This window comes from Cotesia glomerata, linkage group LG5 (assembly GCF_020080835.1).
Source record: "Cotesia glomerata isolate CgM1 linkage group LG5, MPM_Cglom_v2.3, whole genome shotgun sequence".
Classification (NCBI taxonomy): Eukaryota; Metazoa; Arthropoda; class Insecta; order Hymenoptera; family Braconidae; genus Cotesia; species Cotesia glomerata.
The window spans coordinates 10,874,325-10,896,413 of NC_058162.1; the positions used below are offsets into that span (position 1 = coordinate 10,874,325).

At 27.5% G+C, this 22,089-nt stretch overlaps 4 protein-coding genes and 1 long non-coding RNA gene across 6 annotated transcripts; 3 read left to right on the forward strand and 2 right to left on the reverse strand.

The window, feature by feature from the left end:
* Positions 1 to 2,019: 2,019 nt before the first annotated feature.
* On the forward strand, positions 2,020 to 2,958 carry LOC123264675. The gene is made up of 3 exons (XR_006509392.1): positions 2,020 to 2,432; positions 2,523 to 2,712; positions 2,782 to 2,958. It is a non-coding gene; the product is annotated as an uncharacterized LOC123264675 (long non-coding RNA).
* A 157-nt stretch (positions 2,959 to 3,115) lies between these two features.
* LOC123264628 (zinc finger protein 37-like) lies at positions 3,116 to 5,841 on the reverse strand. The gene is made up of 3 exons (XM_044728020.1): positions 5,604 to 5,841; positions 5,242 to 5,403; positions 3,116 to 4,376 (listed from the first exon to the last, which is right to left on the reverse strand). The coding sequence occupies exons 1-3, from the start codon at positions 5,751 to 5,753 to the stop codon at positions 3,189 to 3,191; spliced, it is 1,500 nt and encodes a 499-aa protein (XP_044583955.1). The 5' UTR covers positions 5,754 to 5,841; the 3' UTR covers positions 3,116 to 3,188.
* Positions 5,842 to 6,600: 759 nt separating this feature from the next.
* Positions 6,601 to 9,652, forward strand: LOC123264627 (glycerol kinase). The gene is made up of 9 exons (XM_044728019.1): positions 6,601 to 6,779; positions 6,855 to 7,113; positions 7,198 to 7,421; positions 7,981 to 8,187; positions 8,280 to 8,390; positions 8,480 to 8,733; positions 8,838 to 9,043; positions 9,128 to 9,259; positions 9,332 to 9,652. The coding sequence occupies exons 1-9, from the start codon at positions 6,708 to 6,710 to the stop codon at positions 9,412 to 9,414; spliced, it is 1,548 nt and encodes a 515-aa protein (XP_044583954.1). The 5' UTR covers positions 6,601 to 6,707; the 3' UTR covers positions 9,415 to 9,652.
* LOC123264616 (uncharacterized protein MCAP_0864-like) lies at positions 9,577 to 13,492 on the reverse strand. 2 transcript variants are annotated; one of them, XM_044727992.1, is made up of 12 exons: positions 13,414 to 13,492; positions 13,141 to 13,307; positions 12,743 to 13,071; positions 12,502 to 12,668; positions 11,988 to 12,181; positions 11,632 to 11,906; positions 11,406 to 11,569; positions 10,353 to 11,313; positions 10,248 to 10,277; positions 10,048 to 10,179; positions 9,872 to 9,979; positions 9,577 to 9,789 (listed from the first exon to the last, which is right to left on the reverse strand). In XM_044727992.1, the coding sequence occupies exons 3-12, from the start codon at positions 12,938 to 12,940 to the stop codon at positions 9,742 to 9,744; spliced, it is 2,277 nt and encodes a 758-aa protein (XP_044583927.1). In that variant the 5' UTR covers positions 12,941 to 13,071; positions 13,141 to 13,307; positions 13,414 to 13,492; the 3' UTR covers positions 9,577 to 9,741. The 2 variants fall into 2 exon arrangements, with proteins under 2 accessions (XP_044583927.1, XP_044583928.1); XM_044727993.1 differs by lacking the exon at positions 13,414 to 13,492 and having other exon boundaries at positions 11,632 to 11,903; positions 13,141 to 13,311.
* A 459-nt stretch (positions 13,493 to 13,951) lies between these two features.
* Positions 13,952 to 21,007, forward strand: LOC123264608 (nitric oxide synthase, salivary gland). Its single transcript, XM_044727957.1, has 20 exons — positions 13,952 to 14,122; positions 14,245 to 14,582; positions 14,819 to 14,955; positions 15,022 to 15,276; positions 15,366 to 15,507; positions 15,601 to 15,752; positions 15,837 to 16,011; positions 16,111 to 16,212; positions 16,342 to 16,634; positions 16,757 to 17,098; positions 17,181 to 17,324; positions 18,111 to 18,415; positions 18,509 to 18,587; positions 18,664 to 18,857; positions 18,937 to 19,106; positions 19,188 to 19,398; positions 19,731 to 19,818; positions 19,906 to 20,030; positions 20,134 to 20,471; positions 20,576 to 21,007. The coding sequence occupies exons 2-20, from the start codon at positions 14,478 to 14,480 to the stop codon at positions 20,690 to 20,692; spliced, it is 3,474 nt and encodes a 1,157-aa protein (XP_044583892.1). The 5' UTR covers positions 13,952 to 14,122; positions 14,245 to 14,477; the 3' UTR covers positions 20,693 to 21,007.
* The last annotated feature ends 1,082 nt before the right edge of the window (positions 21,008 to 22,089 follow it).

Genomic DNA, 22,089 nt, shown 5'->3' on the forward strand with positions numbered 1-22,089 from the left:
TGAAATAATACGGTATTTCTGTGGTCATTTTGGCCAGTTTTTTTACTATATACATCATTTCTGCCGTACTTTTGCTGCAAAGTTCAGAAATAATACGATAAAATTACCGTAAAACTCTAGAACTTTTACCGTAAAAAATCTATGTATTAACTATAATATTACTATAATTTTACAATAATAAAATCGTATTTCTACGGTAAAAATACCAAAGATATACTGCAATTTTGCCACGTTTATACTGATATAATTAAAAATATAATGCTTTCTACCATAAGATGGACGGTTGTGTTTATTAGTCGGTGAGTCTTATTAGGTGCCTGAGTAAATAGATACGGTTAGTGTCTCTGATAGCTTAACTGCTAGAGCTTTCGGCGCGTAACTAAATGATCCGGGTTCGAATCCCGGTCGGAACTAAAAAAAATGCTAATAATAATAATAATAATAATAGAGAAATTAATTGATCAACCTCTTAAAGATTATTCGTGATAATTTGTAATATTATAAAAAAAAATGTTAAGCTGTTGAAAAATAGTAATAAAGCAGCATATTTTTGGAATTTTGCCGGTAATGGAAAGTAAGGATCTTCTTTTCCGGTTTTTTGCTGCAATAGTGCCGCAGATATACAGTAAATATGTGGTACATTTACGGTTTAAATGCTGTTAATATACCGTAATTTTTCTATTGTATTGCCGTAAATATTCTGAATTTATTTCGTAATTTTTTCGTAATAATTCGACAAAAAAACTGGCTAAAATAACTGAAGTATTACGGTAAGAATACAGCATTCATATCGTATAAATATCGAATCTTTACGGCATTTCCAAAACCCTGAGGGAGAGTTTCACGGCTATCTTTTTTTTTAATATTTTGAAAATATATTCAGATAAAAATATTTAAAAATAAAATTTTCATTTTTTTAATTATTTTTTCAATATTCGAATATCGATAACTCGAAAATTGAGCGAGATATCAAAAAATTGTATTTTTACTTTTAAATATTAAAATATTAAATATTAAAATTTGTGAACTCTTAAAATTTTATAAGTTACTGTCTAAATACATATGTTAATAATGAAAAAAAAAAAAAAAATAATAAACGAACACTTATTTAACTATAAGTAAATGTAATTTTATAAAGTAGGTTTTAATGCACATCTCCATGAGTATTATTAAAAAAGATTATTACTTAGATTTAATAGAAGTTTTTTTTTTTTTTTTTAATTTCCCGCTAAGAAAATCGAAGATTTTCAAAAATTGGGAAGTTATTGTTTTCACCCCGTTTTGCGGGGGTGGGTGTTAACAATTAAAATTTTTAATTTTCGAGCTATAGCTCCTAATCTAGGAAGAGTTTTCTATGTGCGATATAGAAATGATCTAAGAGCGGATTATACAACGAATCACCTTCAATAAGGATTGCGGGGGTGGGTGTTAAGGGTGTTAAGGGAGAACACCACTGTGACGATCGAAAAAAAAGAGGTGACTCAGGAATTTTTTTGACAGGGAAAATAAAGGAATTTGGGGATCGGTTTTTTTTTATTTTATTAAGGGTACATTAAAGATCATTACCCTAAATTTTTATTAAAAAATATTTAATTATTACAAAGTTATTAACAATTTCGTAGAGCACTAGAAAAAATTTCCCCCTTCATGGTCGGTTCGATAACTCAAAAACGGATCATCTGAAAATAAAAACCCAAATTTTTTTTTTTAATTAGTAAAGATGTAGTTATCGTCGCACGTACGGAATTTTGAAAATTTTAATTTAAAAAAAAATGGCGACTGATTGAAAATTTTCTCACTATTCTTACTGTTTTTTTTTTTGTTTTAAACCGGCTAAAAAAATCTTTAAAATAAAAATTTTTTAAATCTTGAAAAATTCAGTAAGAAACATCAATTTTATATCATTTTTATATTATTAATAATTTTTTATTACCGAAAATAAAGTGGAATTGTGCTATTTGAATCTCGTTCAACGCGTCGCTATGGTCGATGTTCGGCTTTAGTTATAAAGATTCAGTGTCGCAAATCTTCTGTTTCACTTCACTCTTCACCCGCGTAGTTATCAAACTACGGATCCACTGGGACACTCACTTGTCTTAATAACAGCCAGAATGATTTTTGCTCGAGTTCAAAGTTACCAAAAAAGTAAGGCAAAACAAAGCAGATGGTAAAATTTCATCGAGTAACGTAAATAATATAAAGATAATGTCAATTGTCGCGTAAGCGTACTATCGATTCCTAATTAACTATGAGCAATATACTTACACATATAGTTAAGTTATTCAAATCTTATAAAAACAATTTTATGGAATCGGTTTACATAGAACCGTGAAAATACATATAATTGAAATAATTGTCACATTATACTTATTTTAAGAGTTATTCAACAGTTCAGTTGTTGCTTTTAATAACCGTTATCGTAAACTACGGAGGTACGATGATGACACACAGTTTGAAAGGATTATAGATTGCTTATTTATTAAGAGATAGAAAAAATAGAGTAAATATTCAAATTTTTACAGATATCAAAAATAATAAACCTGTAAAATGTCAATAATACAAGACTCTGCTCCAACAAATCAAATGGATGAGCTAGCATTTAAATTGCAGCTCTTATTTTATTACAGTAAGTTGCTCATGAAAAGTTTGGACGAACAATCACAGTTATTGCATGAAATAGAAGTTCAAAAGAGTGAATTAGAAGAGCTAGAGGTATTTTATTTTACATATATTTATTTCTAATGGATTAGATTTTTTTTAAATTAACAACTTTCTTTTTAGGCAATTGCTGAAGCTCAGAAAGATATTAATAATGCTGATAATTAGAAAACTATCTTTGGTGATTTTTTTTATTGCTTTAAATAATGTGTATAAATGTGATATTACTATGTAAGTAATTGGATAAAATGTTAAAATAATTAAATGATGTAATAAGTAGAGTAAAAAATGTAACAAATATTTTTTGTTTTTATTACATAAAATAATTTTTTTGTTTTTCAATGTTTTATTCAACGATTAACAAAGATAATTACATAGTTTAAATTCATATATTATTTACAGTTTATAAAAAATTAAATGTAATTTTTACTTTTATAAATTACATTTTTTATATTAAATTAATTTGTTAACTTATAGAATCATACTGCTGTTCAAACAAAATTAATTTTTTAATAATGAAATCTTAAATTTCAAGTAATCAACGGTTGTGCCTTAGTGAAACATCTTTTTTTGTGCGCGAATAAACTACCGGAATTACTATAAGCCATCCCACAATTATTACTACAAATGAATGGTTTTTCTTTCGTGTGAGTAAATTGATGTTCTCTTAAACATTTGTACATTCTAAAAGATTTACCGCATTTTTCACACAAATATTTATTCTCTCCAGTGTGTTTAGTGATATGAAGTTTCAATAAATGCATCTGAGGATATGTTGCGTCACAAAGGTCACAAACGTAAGGTCGTTCGAGTGTATGAGATCTTTCATGATAAACCAATTTACTTTCAGTTAAAAATCCCCGGCCACAATATTTACATTTATATGGTTTTTCCGCTTGATGAGTTATACTGTGAAGTTTAAGAGATGCATTACTTCCTAGTTTTTTCTTACAAATTTGACACTCAAATCCTTTTTCGCGGAATGATTTTTTATGATGCTTTATGTGCTTATAGAGCGCAGATTTTCGAATATATGATTTACCACATACATAACACTTATTTTCATTTATATTTGTTGATTCGATTGATTCTTCAAGCATATTTCTTGAATCATTATCGTTCAAAACAATTAATTGTGATTTTCTAGGTGATTTCTTTACTTCTGATCTGGCAAAACTTGTGTAACAATGATCATTTTCAATAATATAATTAATATCTTTTCTTAATGACGTAATTGCTTTATTGGTTGTCTTTATTATTATAAATTGATCAGAATTATTATCAATATTTATATCTTTATTTTCATTACCATCACTTATTGGAAAATAAACAATATTATCCGCATTTTTTGGCAGCTTTTCTTGTAACGTTATTTTCTTACAAACATCATCATTTAACATGGATACAAATGATTTATTTTTTGTAGTACAACTACTATTCAAAGATTCAGATGAATGTTCATTAATAATAAGTTTTTTTGTATCTAAATTGGTTGTATTATATGATTTTTGTTTATCCCTTACTTTACTTTCACTAATATTATTTATTTTTTTATCATAAACTCCATATTCAGAGTTATTTGTATTGCGTTGTAATTTATTTAATGCGATTGACTTTTTTAACAAAGATAATGTTCTTGTGTGATGTAATAATTTTTTCTCTTCATGGTGATCGATTATTTCTGTTGCCAGTAAGTTTCCAGTTTGACTAAATTTATCCTAAATATAAACAACCACTATTTATAATATTAAATTTATACTATTATGTATTAATACAGATAAAATTAATGAATGATGATACAGCCGCATTTTTTGATTTTCATATTACTATTCTTATTAGGTAAATGTTTTTATAATTTTTCAAGGTCATTACAATGGATGCATGTAAAAAGTATCTAAAAAATTTTTTTTTTTTTTTTAAATTATGAAAATACCTGTATAGATATGTAACAAATGTCTGACATGATATAGAGTTGCTTTGTTTTACTGATATAGCAAAAGTTTATTTCAAGTCAACCCATTTTTTACGAATCTAGTATTTACTTTTGTATGGATTTAAAAGTAATATAATCAAAATATTGACTGTACTGGCATGGGTTTTCTCTGTGGTTTCCCCATCGCCACTATTTCAACAACCGATAGAAAGGGGTGAGGAATAGGGTAAATACAGTACAGAAAGCACAAGTCGGTCCACAGCCACATTGAGAATAGAGTTATGTGCGAAATGATATGTCGATTATAAAAAAAAGCGGAGAACAAGTTGATAATAAAAAGTGGAGAACATGTTGATTATAAAAAGAGTTGAACGCAAAAGAAACAAGTGTTAGTTAAAGGGGCGAAAGCCAGGTATAAAATTATGAATGTTATATGATAACAAAAGAGGCACTTGAGTGGTATTACTGTGGTTATAGCAAAAAAATATGGAGAATATGGGTTACAGTCTTGTAAAAACCAAAATAGGTATACAAGTAAAAACGATATAATAATAATATAATCAAAATATTAGGACGGCTTAACATCAATTTCATTAATATTACGTAAAGATTTTGAAATTAATTTTTAAGAATAAATAAGTAGACAATACTTTTAAAGTAACACAGTTGACAACTTTTTCAGAAGTTCTGTTGTAAAACTCTTTTAGTTTATTGTCCGTAACTTGACATTGCTTCCATAAATCATGAGCATTATTAATTTTTGCCATACAATCAATACAGATTTTGTTTGGTAATCCATCATTTTCTTCAATCTAAAATATAAACATAAACAGTAAATGAATTAATATCGCAAATTATAAATAGTTTTTAATTTAATAGTTCTGAATCATTAACGAAAATAACTAAAGGTATAATAAAAAGTAATAAATTATTGAAAAAAATTTTTTTTAAACTGAACATAATTTTTTAATAAAATAAACAATTTGAATGAATAAATTAATATATAACTAACCTTAATGCCACAATGTATTTCAAGTTTTTGTTTAAATTCAAGGCTTAATCCACTGTAGTTATCATGACTAGATATTGAAAAAATGTTTTCAACTTTTTTATTTGACACTAGACAAGTTCTGCAGGTGTTATTAGTTATTTTTAAATTCATTGTCTTTGACAACTGAAATTGACATACAGTAAGTAAACATGTGTAAGTGTGACCTCACAGACAGACGAGAATCGAAAATTTGGACAATCGATATTTCAGCGAGAGAATAGAAATTTAAAGCTAAAGTATGGTAAAATAAAAGTAAAATCTTTGAGATATCGATTGTTAAAACTTTCGATTGTCGTTTGTCGGCTAAGTTCAAGCTCTTTCACACGGAATGAGATTATACCAACCATTTATTGGAAAAATAAAAACTCCAAGTTCTAGAAATATAAACTCCCGCTTATTTTGAAAATTTTGTACTTTATTCCATTTATAACATCCTAATAATAGAACGTTTTGATTTATAAGTAAAATTAGCAATAAAAAATATTTTTTGTAGATAAATTGTAACTATTAAATTGTTTGAAAAATTAAAATCAAAAAGCTGAAAATTACTTTTTTTTTTTTTAACAGCATTGTCAAGGTTTATTCCCAAAATGTCCCTACTTTGTGTATATGTATATATGTTTACGCATATTTTTTTTACATAAACTTTGGCACTCGCTAACTCGCGAATTGATCTGTGACAGCTCGTATTTTTATGTAATTTGTTTATTATAGTTTAATGAAAAATTTTCAACATTAGAATAATTCATTCTTTGAATATTTATATTAATTACCAAAGATATTTTTTATTATTAATAATTGTTTACAAACTATAATTATTTATTACAAATTTACTTAAGTACTTATTTTCAATAACATACTTAATTTTTACTGGTCAACAATATCTCCTATCTAAGTTATTTTTAATTTTTAATTACTTGTATAATTAATACTGATAATTTTTATATTCGGAAGTTCTCATTGGATTATTAATTACTATTATCGACAGTAAATCGATTAAAAAAATTCAACAGTACTTAAACGATTTTATTTTTAAAATTTTAAAATCGAAATATTTCTGATATAATGCCTGAAACCAAAAGAAATCCTTGTTATGTTGGATCTATCGATGAAGGAACCAGCAGCGCTAGATTTTTAGTAAGTTTATTATTATCTAATTAATTAATTTTTTTTGTATGATGCAATGTAATAAACATTAATATTTTTTTACAGATATTTGATGTAACGAAAAGGAAGGTAATAACATCCCACCAAATAGAAATAAAACAAAAATATCCTCAGGAAGGATGGGTCGAACAAGATCCAAAAGAGATTCTTTCAGCTGTTTTGAACTGCATCGCAAAAGTAGTTGAGAATTTAGAAGATATTGGTATCGCACCTTCGGAAATTAAAGCTATTGGTATTACTAATCAACGAGAAACTACTGTTGTTTGGGATAAAAATACTGGAGAACCTCTTCACAATGCCATTGGTTATTTTCTGATAATTTAAATTGATTTCAGTTGCTTAAATTGAATGTACTTGAAATTATAATTAAAATTTTATTCATTGATAGTTTGGTTGGACATGAGGACTACAACAACTATGGAAGACATTTTGGAAACGATCCCCAATAAAACTAGAAATAAAAATTATCTAAAGCCACTGTGCGGACTTCCTATGTCACCATATTTCAGTGCTCTTAAAATTCGTTGGCTTATTGATAATGTTCCCAAGGTCAAACAAGCTGTTGAAGCTGGCACCTGTGCATTCGGAACCATTGACACTTGGCTTATTTACGTAAGTTATGAAATATTTCTTTTCGAAACAAGTGGTTACGCTTCTTATCAGCATGATTGGTTCATTTTTACTTAGGACATTTTATTAAATTCTTAACGCTGATTTTTGATCGAACTAGGTAGATTTATGCAAATAGTCTGAAATATTCTTTAAACAATTAATAATTATTTATTATCTTTCGCAATTAAACCATAAAGAATAAGTATAACATTTTTTATATCATCAGAATAAAATTATTTTATTGAGTACTTTGCATTCATCAGTTGTTTTAGGTTTTTTATGACCTTAAGTTAATTAAAAAAAAAATTAATACAAAATTAAATACTCTTACGCAAGATATTACTGTTAGTAAAAAATCCAGTTATTTTAAAAAAATAAATTGAACATTTTAGGATATTTTTATTCGTTAATAAAAAAAAATTTAATCAATCTACGGTGCGTAAATATAAGAACCTTGTATTTACGAACCGTGAATTTATCAAGACTTTTTTAGGTACAAATAGTTACTTCTAATAATTTGTTAAAAGTAAAGTTTTTGACTTTCATTTAAAATTTTTAGAATCTCACCAAAGGACAATTACATATCACAGACGTTTCAAATGCATCACGAACAATGTTAATGAATATTGAAACTCTTAAATGGGATCCTCTTCTCTTGCGTTTTTTCAATATTCCTCAATCGATTTTACCAGAAATAAAATCAAGCTCTGAAATTTATGGCCATGTATCTAATCCTAGTTCGCTAGCTGGTATTCCAATCTCAGGAGTAAGTTGTTATTATCATTAATAACTTAAAAAAAAAAATAATAATTATTCATATTATTATCCTTAAAAATAATTAAATGTATTTATTTAAAGTGTGTAGGTGATCAACAAGGAGCTCTATTGGGACAATTATGTTTGAAACCAGGTCAAGCTAAAGCTACCTATGGAACTGGATGTTTTCTGCTTTATAATACAGGAAATGTTGTATGTAATAATGATTTAAGCGTATGATAGATTACGAAAACTATCAAGCAATAATTTATTTAATTCACAAAATATTTTATTCGAATTAGAAAGTTGATTCAACTCAGGGACTTATCACAACTGTTGCTTATAAATTCGGCAAAGCACCAGCTATCTATGCTCTTGAAGGTTCTGTTGCTGTCGCAGGTGCAGCTTTATCATGGCTGCGAGATAATATGCAACTTTTAAATAGTATAACACAAACTCAAGATCTTGCTGAACGAGTTCGCACTTCAGGAGATGTTTATTTTGTTCCTGCTTTTTCTGGACTTTATGCTCCACACTGGCAACAAGATGCTCGAGGGTAGGATTAATATTTCATTTACTTAATTTAGAATATATATTTACGCCTACTGTTTTCTTTTTAATGATAAAATATTTTTTTTTATATATATATTTTTTTAATAGAGTTATTTGCGGCATTACGGAAGACACTCAACAGTATCACATTATTCGAGCTGCATTAGAGGCTGTTTGTTTCCAAACTCGTGATATTCTTGAAGCTATGGTAAAAGATTCAGGAACAAAACTTTCTACTTTACTAGTCGATGGAGGTATGACTGTTAATAACTTACTTATGCAATTGCAAGCTGACATTACTGGTATAAATGTCGGTGAGTATTTTAAATTATTTATCTATTTTTTTTAATCAAATTTTTTATTAATTTTATATTTATTTATTTATTTGTTTATTTAAGTGAGACCAAATATGGTTGAATCAACCGCACTTGGTGCTGCTATTTTGGCTGGAGTAGGTGCACGTTTATTTGAAGTCGGTGATGTTGATGCTTCACAAATGACTAAATTCTCACCACAGATCAGTGAAGATGGTGAATAAATTATTTTTATAAATTTTTAATAATGGTTTGAACAACTCATACATTTTCTAATTTAAATTTTAGAACGAGATTTACGGTATTCAAAGTGGAAAATGGCTGTGGAGAGATCAATGAAGTGGGATTTATCATCTAGCCTTGATAGTTAAAGGAACTTACTATTTTTTTTAACATGGTAATAAGATAAAAAAATTATAAAATTGTTTTAGGAAATTATAGAGCTTTAAGTTTTATTAGTCAATTAAAGTTGTTGATAATTATTATTAAATAATAATAATAATAATATGGTGTATTTTAACAGGAGAGTTTTAAATTAATATACAGTACGAAAATTCGTATTATAAGATACAGCTTAGCTGAATAAACATCAATTATATTAGTAATTAAGATAAATTGTTGATAATATTTAAAAGTCATGAAAAAAATATAAGTTATTATGGAAATAATTAAAAAGATATTCTACAAAAAAAAAAAGCTTATGAAGTGCCACGACTTTTAAAAAACTTTTTCCGCGTCGGTGTCGCCTAAATTTAAAAAATAAATTTATAGTATTAAGTGTTATAGTGATAAAAAATTTTTATTTTTTCCAATCTTTTTGCTACTTACCGGCGATGCTGGAGTTGAATAAGATCCTTGGGAAGATGATGATCGAAATTTTGGAGAACTTAACATCGATTGCGACAACTTATGATATTCTTCATCAATTGATGAAGCCTAGAAAAATTATTCAACTTATAACTTAATTGAATAATGATTTCATTTTATTATACTTTCTTACTTACATCAAAACAATCTGGACTTTTTTTCGAATTTGCATATTCAGGTATACTGAATTTTAATTTTCGTCCGGGTGATTTAGGTGATTTTAAACTGGTTTGAGGTTTCAATATTGATTTAACCACTTTATCTACCACCTATAAATAATAAAAAAAAGTGAATTATTTACAGAAATTTAAATGATTTTTAAATTAAAATTTTATACCTTATTTTCAAGTACTCGAATTTTTCTGCCCTAAAATAATGAAGTACCATAAGAATTATTACTATTAACTAATACAAATACTTTTATATGACTAATAAATTATACCTTAACTGGCTGATTTTGGGATTGATACGTTGACGGTGATTTTAAAACGGTTACATTTTTATATTTATTATTTGTGTGAGTTTCAAGTTCAATGTTTGATTGATTTTTATGTTCAATATTTGATTGAATTTTATATTCAATATTTGATAGACTTTTATGTTCAATATTTGATTGAATTTTATGCTGTTCAACAATCTTTATATTATCAGTTTTCAATTGTTGGCGTTTTTTTTCAAACTTTTCCAAGTTAGTTTTTAATTTAGATAATTCTTCCTTCAATTGTTTTTCAGATTTATTTTTCGAGGCAAGATCTTTTTTTGCATTTTTCAACTTATTTTCAACTGTTTCTTGCCATTTTGCGTATTCCTCTTTTAATTTTTGGGTTTTAGTCTCAAAAGAGCGTAAATTTTTTTTAGATGTGGTTGATTCCTTTGTAATTTTATCGTTTGAGCTTGAAAAATTGTTTAGGTTACTCAAACACTCATCATACTTATTCGCTTGTATTTTTGATTCCTTATTGTGTTCTTTCTCAAGCTTTCTCTTATCTGTTTTTATTTCTTTATTCTCGTTTAATATACTCTTTACACTTTTTGTTGTAGATTCTAACTCTTTCTTCAATTCCGCAACTTTGGATTCTTTATTTTCTTGATAATCTCGAACTTGTTTGTCAACATCGTCACTTGATTGTATTGCTTCTTTAAGCTGACTTTCTTTATTTTCCAATTCATCTAAAATCTGTTTTGTTTCTTCCTCCTCGTTTTTAAATTTATTATTTAATATTTTTAACTCATTTGCAAAATTACTTTTTTCCCGAGTTATTAATTCAAATTCATTCAATTTAATCAAGCAATTATTATATACTTCATCTATTATTTTTTCGAGGCTTATTTTTTCGTCATTAGAATCTTGTAAAGCCAAAGTAACTTTGTTCAATTCAGCTTTTACATGTACTACCTGTAACCTAAATGAATAGTAAAAATAACCAATTAATATAAAATTGAGTAATCAAACATGAGTGAACTATTGTTTCATACTTAAAATAAAATTACTTACAATAGTTGTTTACTTTTTTTTTCTGAATAATCAGCAAGCTTCTTTTTTTGTTGATATTTCTTAAGTATCTCGCTTTTTTGTTCCTGGATATTGTTCATAACTGTTTCAGCTTCATTACGCTCTTCATAAAGTAAAGATAACTTCTTTTGATCACTATCTTTTATCTAAACATAAAAGAAAAATAATTAAATATTATATAAAAAAAATGGTTTGTAAATTTATTTACCTCCTTAATTTTAGACTCTTCAATTAAATTCATTTGTTCCAGCGACTTTTTCTCTTCTTCAACTAAACTTTCCTCCAGCCGTTTAATTGAACTTTTAAATTCATTTTCATAAGATTTATTATGTTCATTTATTTCATCATTTATTTTTAATTGACTGATAATTTTTTTTATTTCTTCTTCTTGTTGTAAAATATTATCATGAATTGTTTCATCTTTAATTTTTAATCCCACCAGTTTTAATTTTATTTGTTCTAAGTGTACTTTAGGCTCTTCTGTTTATACAAAAAATAAAGTTCAAAAATTAATTATAAAAATAACAAATGATGTTGAAAATCATATTGATAAAAATATCTTACTTTTACTCGCGATCAATCGATTCAATTCATCAATTTTTTTTGATAAAAGATCATTATCTTCTCGTAATTTTGTTATTACATCCTTGTACATTTTTTCTAAAACTTGAGCATGATCTTTACATCTACTCATTGTATTATTAATGTAGCTTACATGCTTGGTAAATGATTCCGACAATTTTAAAGCATCTGCATGTCTAAATCAAAAAAATATAATTTCATTAATCCAGGGAATTAAACGACCAGAAAAATTATCAAGTTTTCCTATAAATTGTATTTTGGTGCGAAATCATAGTACGATTTTTACCAAAATACAGTAATCAAAATTTGCAAGCATTTTTTTGTTTCCTTCATTTTTTAGAGTAATATATTATTAAAAATTTCCATTTTTAAGTATTTATTTTTTCTAAAATTGAAAAACAAATAGTAAATAAAAAGTAGTTTTATACGATCAATGCATTAATCAATGGATAATTTATCACTTTATTAAATCTAATCTAGGTTATCATTAAATTACTTCTCTTTCAAATTCTGATTTTGAGCTATTATTTTTTCGAAAGCGATCCTAAATTCTGAAACGTTGTTTTCTAAAGATTCCAATTCCCTTTGACATGATTGAAGAGTTTTAGCAGCATGTTCGTATTTTGCTTCATCTTCTTTTATTTTAGTTTTTAGGTCTTGACCCTGAGAAAACGGAAACCGTTTGACAACGGTAAATATTTGTCTTGACAGAAATATTATCAACGATGATATTTTACCTCATAGGTTAGTGAATTTTTAGCACCCGATGAAGTTGTTTTCCAAATAGCTGTTATTCTGTCTAAAAATTGGTTATTTGATTTTCCCAAATTAGATGATGATGATTCTAGAGATGATGTTCGGCGTAATACTTTATTTGTTGGACCTTCTTGAATTATGTCTATTGAATTTTTACGTTTGTTTGATTTTTGATCCATTGTTTAAAATTGAATTCGAGTAATTAGATTTTATTTCTTGTTTTTAAATTTAAATGACCCAATTTGTTAAATTTTTATCAACAGTAATGATATAAGAAATTCATTGTTTTGTAACAAAGGGGTGCTGAATCCTGAAAGTATTAGATTGATGAGACTGATACTGGTTGTGAATTTTCATAATAAATACAATGTTGCCATACTTTGTTGTCATTTTTCTAAAACTTTTCAATTTTTTATTCTAGCCAATTAAAAGTCATCATAGAGTTAATTTCATTCGCCGATTCAAAAATTAAAATAAGCGGTAGTTAACTGCATTTAAATATTTTATTATAAATAACTCATTAAGTTCTGAGTCAAAGTAATTAATCTAAAACAAAATATCATTGACAATTATTTATACTAATGCTAGTGTTGGTACTTTAATTACTTAAATTTTTTATTCAAGAAAAATAATATATGGTTGAGCTTGAAACCTTTCACTGCGCCGTCATCTTGATCTTTGTAGCGAAAATCTAAATTCAAAAACACAATTTTTGTATTAAATTAAAACTAAAAAAAAAAAAAAAAAAAAAAAAAAAAAATATTGTGACCAGACGTAAATTTCAGAGTTCTTCTCATTTTTTGAAAAACTACGTCAAATTTCGTAAATGGGATCAAAATTGGTCGATATACAACCAAGAGATATATCTTCAAAATAACTAAAATTTTTTCTTTTGTTAAAAACGAAGAACTGGAATGACTTGAAAATTGGCAGGGAATCTTTTATTTTTATAATAATTAGTTAAACTTTGAAAAAATGATAATTAAATTTAATTTGTCTTAAAAACAATCTATTCCGAGTGATGTCAATCGTGACGAGAAATCGATACACAGACCAGTGGATGACTTTAATTAACATTTAAAAAATTTATTTATAATTAAAAAAAAGTTACGAATTCCATAATTTAATGCCTCTAGCTGTGAAAAGTTTTTTGGTAATCTATGTAGATGTAGAGTACTTTTTTGCGCTACCCCATTGTGAGACTAACGATAATTCATATTTGATAAATAATTTCAGCACATTTTTAAATTTATCTCTCAAATCAATGGCGATGATGCGGCGCATGTGAGATTTTCGCCCAGGATCATATTCTCTCTCTGTACTCTTTTTCATATCACCAATTTTATATCACCTGATCCGTGGTAATATAAATTTATTCACGCATGCGATTTAAAATAACCGCGCATGTGTATTCTACTTTTAACTGTTTACTTTCGGAATTCCCGTTATTACTTATATGCTTTTTTTTTATAAATCGTTTAAGTGAGATTCGGATGCGCAGGCCCAGATATAATGGGTATTCCCTTATCAAAGAAGACAACCACATCGTATAAAGAGCTCCAGGGAACATACGCCAGCGCGCAGTGATGAACTGATGTTCATTGATGATGATTCTCATCTGAGTAGATTGACCTATTCCAAGCTATTCACTAAATTGTGCATTTTTATTCTAATATTTACAGTAGTTGAAAAAAAAAAAAAAATAAATTAGCAGCAATGAAGGACCAACAGGAAACTGGAGCTCAGAAAAAAGCTACTAAGCTTAGGAATCTTGCGCACAAAACAGAAGCATTTGATTTACTTCATCCTAAAGGAATGGAGGTATATTTAAATTATTATTCATATGAATTTTATATTTTTTTATTTTTAAATCTATGAGAAAATTTTTTCAAATTGTTATTTGAAGTATTTCGAAAATTTTGTTAATATATTTTACTGAATGATAAAGAATCATTTATTTTATTATTTTATTTTTTATTATCCTAGATGTGTGAATTATTTTAATTACTCTAGCTTGCATTATTTTCTTAATTAACAATAAAATTTTTTTATTTCAGAAAACATTATGTTCGGGACAAGTATGTTTAGGAAGTGTAATGAGTCTTCCGTTTCATGGAACTGAGGCAAGGAAGAAAGAAGAAATTTTAACTCATGCTAAAGACTTTCTCGAACAATATTTTGCATCTATACGAAGGTAAATTTTATAAATAAACAGTTGGTATGATATTTATTTTACAAAAACGATACAATTTTTAAACAGATCTAACAGTGAAGCTCATCGTTCACGATGGGAAAGTATTCAAAGAGAAGTACTGTCAACTGGAACTTATCAATTGAGTGAAACAGAGCTTGTTTTTGGTGCTAAATTAGCTTGGAGAAACGCTGCACGATGTATTGGTCGTATTCAGTGGTCAAAACTTCAAGTATTTGATTGTAGATATGTTACAACAACTAGCGGAATGTTCGAAGCTATTTGCAATCATATTAAATACGGAACTAACAAAGGAAATATAAGGTTCAATTAAAAAGTCATTTTTAAGAAAAACTTATGTATTCATACACAATTCAATGATTCATTAATTCTTTTATTTTTTTATTTTACAGATCTGCAATTACCATTTTTCCTCAACGTACTGATGGAAAGCATGACTATAGGGTTTGGAATTCCCAGTTAATAAGTTACGCAGGTTACAAAAACAAAGACGGAACTATTCTGGGCGATCCAGCTAATGCTGAATTCACTGATGTAAAGTTTAACTATTGTTATTACTTTTTTTTTACAATTTTATTAAAATTTTCAATTTAATAAATTAATAAATTAAAATTTATTTTTTTTCAGCTTTGCTTTAAGTTAGGGTGGCGTGGTCCACGTTCAGGAGTTCGCACACGGTTTGACATTCTTCCATTGGTACTTTCGGCGAACGGTCATGATCCAGATTACTTTGATATACCATCTGAGCTTGTTTTGGAAGTCCCAATTAAACATCCAACGTAGATAATAATATTTACTATTAATTGATTAGTAATTTAATGGTAATTACAATAAAAAGGTTTTTTGTTTCAATTTTTAACTAGATATGAGTGGTTTGAAGAGTTACACTTAAAGTGGTATGCTTTGCCTGCTGTTTCATCGATGGTTTTTGATTGTGGTGGTTTAGAATTCACAGCTGCACCATTTAACGGCTGGTATATGAGCACGGAGATTGGAGCACGTGATCTCTGCGATACAACGCGTTATAATCTTCTTGAAGTATTTGTCGTTACATTTATAACTTTAATGCATTTGATGTGTTTGGAATTGATAAAAAATTATTTTTAATGCTTACACATAATTTTGAAATTCTTTTAGACAATAGCAGTCCACATGGGATTGGATATAAGGACACCAATAACACTGTGGAAAGATAAAGCAATGATTGAGGCTAATGTGGCAGTTATCTACAGTTTTCAGGTAAATTCCGTCACGTCTCCCCAATTATCGTTATTACTCTCACTATAATTATGTTTATAAATATTTCCATTGTTCTGTAAGACTGATTATCTTAAATATTTCATTGTTTTTTGTTTTTAATGTCAATAGATAAAGAATGTTACGATAGTTGATCATCATACTGCGTCAGAGTCATTTATGAAACACTACGAAAATGAAATGAGATTAAGAAAAGGTTGTCCAGCTGATTGGCTGTGGATAGTACCACCTCTATCTGGCTCTATTACGCCGGTATTCCATCAGGAAATGGCCTTGTATCATTTAAAACCTTCATATGATGCACAAGATCCAGCTTGGAAAACTCATATATGGAAAAAAGGACGTGATAAAAAAGCGGCGTCCAAAAAACCACGGCGTAAATTTCATTTTAAACAGATTGCTAGGTATTATTATTATTATTATTATTATTATTATTAATATAAACATATCTTCAAATCGTGATAAAGGCAGAAGACTATTTATTTTGAAGAATATTTATTCAATTAAAGTTAATTATTATGATCAGGGCTGTAAAGTTTACGTCAAAACTTTTCGGACGAGCTCTATCACGGCGTATCAAAGCGACAGTTCTATTTGCGACTGAAACAGGGACATCGCAAATGTACGCTGAAAAACTTGGTGAATTATTAGGCCATGCATTCCATTCCCAGGTTCTCAGTATGGCTGAATATGATATTAGTAATATTGAACACGAAGCATTACTTCTTGTTATAACATCGACATTTGGTAATGGAGACCCACCGGAAAACGGCGAAGCTTTTGCGCAAAATTTATATGCTATGAAAATGAACGAAACTTATAATAATAATAATAATAATAATAATAATAATAATGAATCGAAAATAACGTAAGTTATGACGTTGAGATTATTGTTTAATGATTCAGATAATGCTTGTTATTAAAATAATTATGTGGTTTTCTTTGTACAGATTAGCAACATCGAAATCATTTATAAAAGCTAATAGTCAAACTGAAGTAGGTAGTGTTAAAAAATTAGATAGATTAGACTCTTTACGTGGATCGACTACTGAGTCACAAAATGAAGATACTTTTGGGCCTCTCAGTAACGTCAGGTAATTAAGTTAAACTAATTATCACTTTTTTTTTTACAGATATTGTATTGATAGTCATATTTTTTGTTATATATTCGAATTTTTTCCACAAACTCACAAGTATGATAGTTATTTATAAAAATACTTTTTTTTTTTTTTATTCTTGTGGACTATGATATTTTGAAAACGAGTTGTTCAATTTTGATGTGGTTTGCGGCATTTCACAAAATTTTTTATCATTAAGTGTCAAAAATCGATCGATCGAACAATGTAAAAGTTACCAGATAAAAACGTAAAAAAATATTTTTTTGTTTTTTATTATTTGAATTAACTAAAATTTAATTAAATTCTAATCTCAATTGTCTTTTATGAATACCGCAAACTGCATTTCAATCTGAAAATAGGATATTTTCCTGATACTTCGAAATGTTGTAATCTGATGAAAATTTGACCTGAGTCAATAACTTTCCGAATTGTTAAAAAATTTACAGTTTTTGTAATGGAAAGTTGAAAAATAGTATACCTGTATGGTTTATCAAGTAATTTATAATTTCAAAAACTGTTTGAGATTCAATAATATCCATGAAAGGAAAATTTTAATATTCTTGCAGTTTCTGATTCCCTATCTAGTTTTTTAAAACACAAATACCATACTAGGAACATAACGAAAATTGATTTATTTTTTTGTTTAAATTAAAATTCTCTATTGTTCATTGAAATTTTTTATTTTTAAATTATATATTTGTCGAAAAAAATTAAATTGTTAATGTTACTAAATTTAATTGTATGGATTAAAATTAATGATAGATTTGCTGTATTTGCCCTGGGTTCATCGGCCTATCCGAATTTCTGTGCATTCGGACATTATGTTGATAATTTACTTGGTGAACTTGGTGGAGAACGGTTACTGAAATTGTCTCAAGGTGATGAAATGTGTGGTCAAGAGCAGGCATTTCGAAAATGGGCTGCAGATACTTTTGCAGTTGCCTGTGAAACTTTTTGTCTTGATGATGATGATACATTACTAGAAGTTGCACTATCACTTGGGTCAGAAGCTCTGTCTAGGTCTACTGTACGATTTATTGAAGCTGATCCTCAACCAATCGCAAAAGGTCAGTCAAATATGTTGTTAAAAACAAAACCAAAACATGAAAAAAACCATCTTTTTCTGTAAAAATTAATTCATCCTCTAAATTGTTTTCTAGCTTTGAGTAAATGTCATAACAGAAATGTGACGACTTGCAATATGTTGAGAAAAACTAACTTGAGTGGAAACGACTCTGGGTAAAATTATTTGATTGATAATTTTACTAAACAATTAATTAGTTGCATAATAATAATATAATGTTTTTTTTTTTAGTGTGACTACGTTATTGTTAGAACTAGATGACTTAGCGGGCATGGAAATTTCTTACAAGCCAGGGGATCATCTTGGAGTATTTGCATGTAATAAAAGTGAGCTAGTTGAAGGAATTCTTGCTCGCCTTGAACCAACTCTAGACTTTGATACTCCAATGGAACTTCAAACACAAAAACAATCTCATACACCAAATGGTTAATTATTTTGTTCAACGCCTAGAATCATTATCTTATATAAAATGTATTTACAAATTTTTTTTTTTTTTTCAATCAGGCGTTGTCAAAACTTGGGTTCCTCATGAAAGATTTTCACCAAATGCATTAAGAATGTTACTTACTCGATTTTTGGATATTACTACTCCACCAACACCTAATCTCTTAAGATACTTTTCATCAATTGCAGAAAATCCTAAAGAAAAAAATCAACTTAATCTTTTAGCCACCGTAAGTATCTCATTTTTTTGAATTTACATTCAATTTTTCAAAAAAAATCAACTAATCAAATCTTCATTTAATTCAATACAGGATTCAGCAGCTTATGAAGATTGGAAGCATTGGAAATACCCAAATTTATTGGAGGTTTTAGAGGAATTCCCATCAATAAAACCTTATGCTCCACTTTTTGTTCTTCATTTAACTCCATTGCAGCCTAGATTTTACAGCATTTCTTCTTCACCGCTAGTACATCAAGGACAAATTCATTTGACAGTTGCTATTGTGCAATATAAATCTCAAGGTAATGAATGAAAAGTTTATAGAAAAAAAGAAATATTATAAATTAATTCTTTAGATTAGTCATAAATGATAGATGATAATCTTTAATTGCACACATTACAATGCGGTATGACCAATCAAAAAGCATTATGGCTTTTTTTTTACAGATACATTTAAGTACATCTTTCATTTTTTTTGCATGTACTATTAATCACGTACACATTTTTTTTTTACGCTTTTCCATATTATTTTCATCACTGCTCATGTACTTAATTTTTATTTATTTTAAAAAAGAAAAATACTTGACGATTTAAAGATAAAATTGATTTTAGAATTAATTAAAACCATTTTCAGGAGGGACTGGGCCTATTCATTATGGTGTATGCTCTAATTACCTCAACGAAATAACCGATGGCGAGCCATTATACGTTTTTGTTCGAAGGTAATGTTAACTTCCAAATTGAAAAAAGTAGTGAAGCGTTTGAATTGATAGAATAATATTATTATTAATTTAAAAAAAATTTTGCAGTGCACCAAACTTTTACATGCCTCCTGATGTTAGTGCTCCAATGATTTTAGTTGGTCCAGGTACAGGGATTGCGCCTTTTCGAGGATTTTGGCATCATCGATATGCTCAGATGCAGATGAAGACCCGTAAGTCAAATATATTTATCAAATTTTAATTAGCTGTAATTTCACAAGTATGTTTTTATAATGAACTTATTAACTACTTTCAATCATTTTTGTTGTATTAAAGGAGAAAAGTTTGGAAAAATCTGGTTATTCTTTGGTTGTCGTCAGAAAAATATAGATCTTTACTGTCAGGAAAAATGTGAAATGTTGGAAGCAGGGGTACTGGATAGCGTTTTCTTGGCCCTGTCCCGCGAAAAAGGAATTAAAAAAACTTATGTTCAGGATTTAATTCTAGCTGAATCTTTACAAATTTATAATATGTTAGTACATGAAAATGGGCATTTTTATGTGTGCGGAGATTGTACTATGGCTGAAGATGTTTATCAAACATTAAAACACATTATTCAAACGCACGGACAACTTTCAGATAAGGAAGTTGAAGCTTACATGCTTTCTTTAAGGGTAATTAATTCTGCTTTCTTATTAACTAAGCTAAAAAAGTTATAGAACTTATTTTCTATATTCTTGATATAAAATATAATATTATTTTTACATATATTTTTTAGGATCAAACAAGATATCATGAAGATATTTTCGGAATAACTTTCCGTACTGCAGAAGTACATAATCGCTCTCGTGAAACCGCGAGAATTCGATTGGCAACAGAACCTATATCAACTTAAAATAAATTCTGATTCTTCTCAAAAATATACTATATAAAACAGTTCATATTATAAATCGATTAAAATTTGAAAAAAAATCGAAGATCTTACGAAATAAGTTAAAGTTTAAAAACGTTTGAAATTTATCTCCTCGAATTGCATGTTAATATTCTTCAAGTAATTTACTATGACAGTGCAAATAGTAGGTGAAAAACGACTTTAAAGAGTTTTAAATAAAGAAATTTAATATCGATAGAAAAATTTTCAGATTACTCAAAGATATTCTTTGAATCTTTGTGTCAAGAATTTAAAAAAATTTACTACAGATATAAAATTTTTTTAAAAAGAAACTAAGGGCCATTGTTTTGAACTATGTTTTTTGTTTGAACAGAGTTTTTCTATGTTAACAAAAGAAGAAAAACTTGATTTTAATAAAAAAACATAATTTGAAAAACTGGCCCTGAACAACTGTCAAGCGTTTGTTATTATAAGTAATATATCAATTCACAAGATGAATAAATAAATAAATATCAATTTTTAATTATTACCAATATAAAATTAATCGCACAAATCTTGTAGATCTAACTGTAGAAGTATTGTGATATCGTGTAACAAATTTATCGATATTACTCGAGTTAATTTTAAAAGTCGAAATTTTAAATATGTAATTTATCAAAAATACATTATTTAAACCTTCATTTATTACCTGAAATAAAAAATTATATAAAATTATTATTTGATAATTTCTTTATTCCTGGTGAATACTGAAAATAACGTTCAGAAATATTATTTTTATTACTTTATTACTCCTGAGAATTTCCCGCTCTGGATGGTTGGGCTAAACTACTCTTAAATGAGAGTTACTACTCGGCTCAGACAATCTTTATTACAATTTTTTATATTAGGAGATGAAAATATATTTTCTAATGATTCAACAATTACTTAAATTAAAAGAAACTAGATCATAAATTTATATTTTTTTTATGACAATTTCTCTTTACTATTCTTTATCTCTTGTTCAATTACAAAATATTTTTCGAAGGTAAAACTACATTTTTAATAGTAAAACATTTTATTAGTGGCTAAATATTTAGACTTAAGTTACTAGGTTTTCCCTTAAGTTTTTTTTTACAGCATTGAATCACTTGAATCACGCGCTATCAAAAGGGTACTGTGAATAGTCGCGTGGCAGCACCAGTCGTGACATCACATAACAAACTTCGGACATTTCATCTTTTAAAAACTTAATTATATGTTGTAATGCACCTAGTGGATCCAGCAGGTGACGCTACCTGTTATTAGAGCGCTATCTATTACGAGAGCGCGAATTCAAATGAAATATTCAAATTAATAAATATTAAATGATTAAAATTAGTTAAATTTTATATTCGAAGTAAATATTCAAATCATTTATTTAA